A 1,929-nucleotide genomic window follows, 5' to 3' on the forward strand; every position below is an offset into this window, starting at 1 on the left:
AAAAAAGCCGGAAGTGGCACTGTGGCTCAAGTGGTAGAGCACTAGCCTTGAGCTGAAGAGCTGAGGGACAGCGCCCAGGCCCAGAGTTCAGGCCCCATAACCAAAAATAAATAAATAAATAAATGAAAAACAGACGAGTCTAATAATGTGTCATTACAGATGAGTATTAGATCATATATATTAACATAATTTTAATTGGTATTATTTTAACAGCTTTTTGTTCCTGAGCCTCGCCCAATTCCTAAAAATGATGTTGGATTTAAATACTCTGTGAAACATCGGCCATTTCCTGAAGAGGTGGACAAGATTCCTTTTGTGAAGGCAGATCTCAGCATTCCAGATTTGCATGAGATTGTCACTGAAGAAGTAAGATAAATTAGTTTCTGTTAAATGGATGCATGTAAATATCCTTAAATGATGTCTGTGTTTAAAGCATTGACTTCAGTGTTATGGGCAGTAACTCATAAGATAAGGAGGGTTCCAAGTAGCAGGACAAATGTAGATTTTGGCTAATAGGAAGTGGAATCATTGATTGCCTGGGCTCTTCCATGATAGGTTTCAGGAGTGTGGCAACATGATAAGACTGTGGAAATAGAGGATATTTGGATAGTGTAGGAAGGGGGTTAGGATTTGAAAGGGAATTACAGCCCTTGAAAGTCATATCTGAAGTCATGTCTGAGTGGGGAAATCAAGAGAGTAAGGGACAAAGAGGGGGGTGGTTAGAAATGTGATCAAAGGACATAGAATATATGTGTTTTATGTACAGGAATATACACATGGGGAGGAGGTAGGTAAAACGAGAATCTGATCAACATAGTATGCCTCATCTATGGATGATGAAAAACTCTTTATACAATTAATGTATGCTAATAAATAATTTTTTTAAAATTATGCTTATAACTGGGTGCTGCTGCTGTACCTGTAATCCTAGCTACTCATGACACTGAAATCTGAGAATCACAGTTCAAAGCCAGCCTGGGCAGGAAAGTCCATGAAACTGTTATGTCCAATTATGCACCAAAACAGCTGGAAGTAGAGATACAGCTCAAGGTGGAGTACTAACCTTAAGCAACAAAGCTCAAGGACAGCACCCAGGCCCTGAGTTCAAGCCCCAGGACCAGCTCCCCCCCCAAACAAACAAACAAACAAACAAGAATTTATCAGAAGGGAATAAGGGGCCTCAAAAATAGTCAAGGAATTCATGTGGATGCTGTAGGGTGAAGATGTGGCAGTGGTCTGACTGTTGGGAGGGAGAAGAGCTCTGCCTTTTTTCCTGCCTATCTGAAGGGGAGCAGAGGCAGAATGATGTCCTTTATAGCCAGATGATGAGAACAATTGATGAAGTTCGGGAATTTTTCAGCATGGTTTTAACCTTAGAACATGTTTGCTTAATTATATGAATGAATCATATATTGAAGTGAAACACAATGTTGAAAATTATCCTCTTTGTTGCTTTATTTTTGTTTTAAAATTAAAAGTAACTCTAGTAATTTTTAAATAGTTTCTCCAAATGTAATGCTTCATTCATTTCAGTTAGAAGAGAAACATGAGAAATTGAGAAGTGGCATGGCCCAGCAGATAGCTTATGAGATACACCTTGAACAGCAAAGTGAGGGGGAATTGCAGAAGAGAACTTTCCCTGACCCTGTTACGGATTGCAAGCCCCCACCTCCTGCCCAGGAATTCCAAACAGCCCGTCTTTTCCTCTCACACTTTGGATTTTTGTCCTTAGAGGCATTGAAGGTAATTCTTGTGAACTTTTATGAGTAAAATATTCATAATCATAATATATTCATAAGTTTAAATTCAGCTAATTTTTTTGGGGGGGGTCCAGTCGTGGGGTCTGAACTCTGGGCCTGGGCGCTGTCCATCAGCTCTTTAGCTCAAGGCTAGTCATGATTTGGAAGTATAGGTAGCAAACTGAAGTTT

At 39.6% G+C, this 1,929-nt stretch overlaps 1 protein-coding gene across 1 annotated transcript; it reads left to right on the forward strand.

Annotated features, from left to right (window-relative positions):
* Window positions 1–213: 213 nt before the first annotated feature.
* On the forward strand, window positions 214–1,743 carry LOC106002206 (ral GTPase-activating protein subunit beta-like; the record flags this gene model as incomplete). The annotated part of the gene is made up of 2 exons (XM_013037119.1): window positions 214–366; window positions 1,534–1,743. Coding segments are annotated over 2 exons (363 nt in total), but the record flags the coding sequence as incomplete, so codon positions are not given.
* Window positions 1,744–1,929: the final 186 nt, after the last annotated feature.

The sequence above is a fragment of the Dipodomys ordii genome, unplaced genomic scaffold, assembly GCF_000151885.1.
Source record: "Dipodomys ordii isolate 6190 unplaced genomic scaffold, Dord_2.0 Scaffold4792, whole genome shotgun sequence".
NCBI classification, from domain to species: Eukaryota; Metazoa; Chordata; class Mammalia; order Rodentia; family Heteromyidae; genus Dipodomys; species Dipodomys ordii.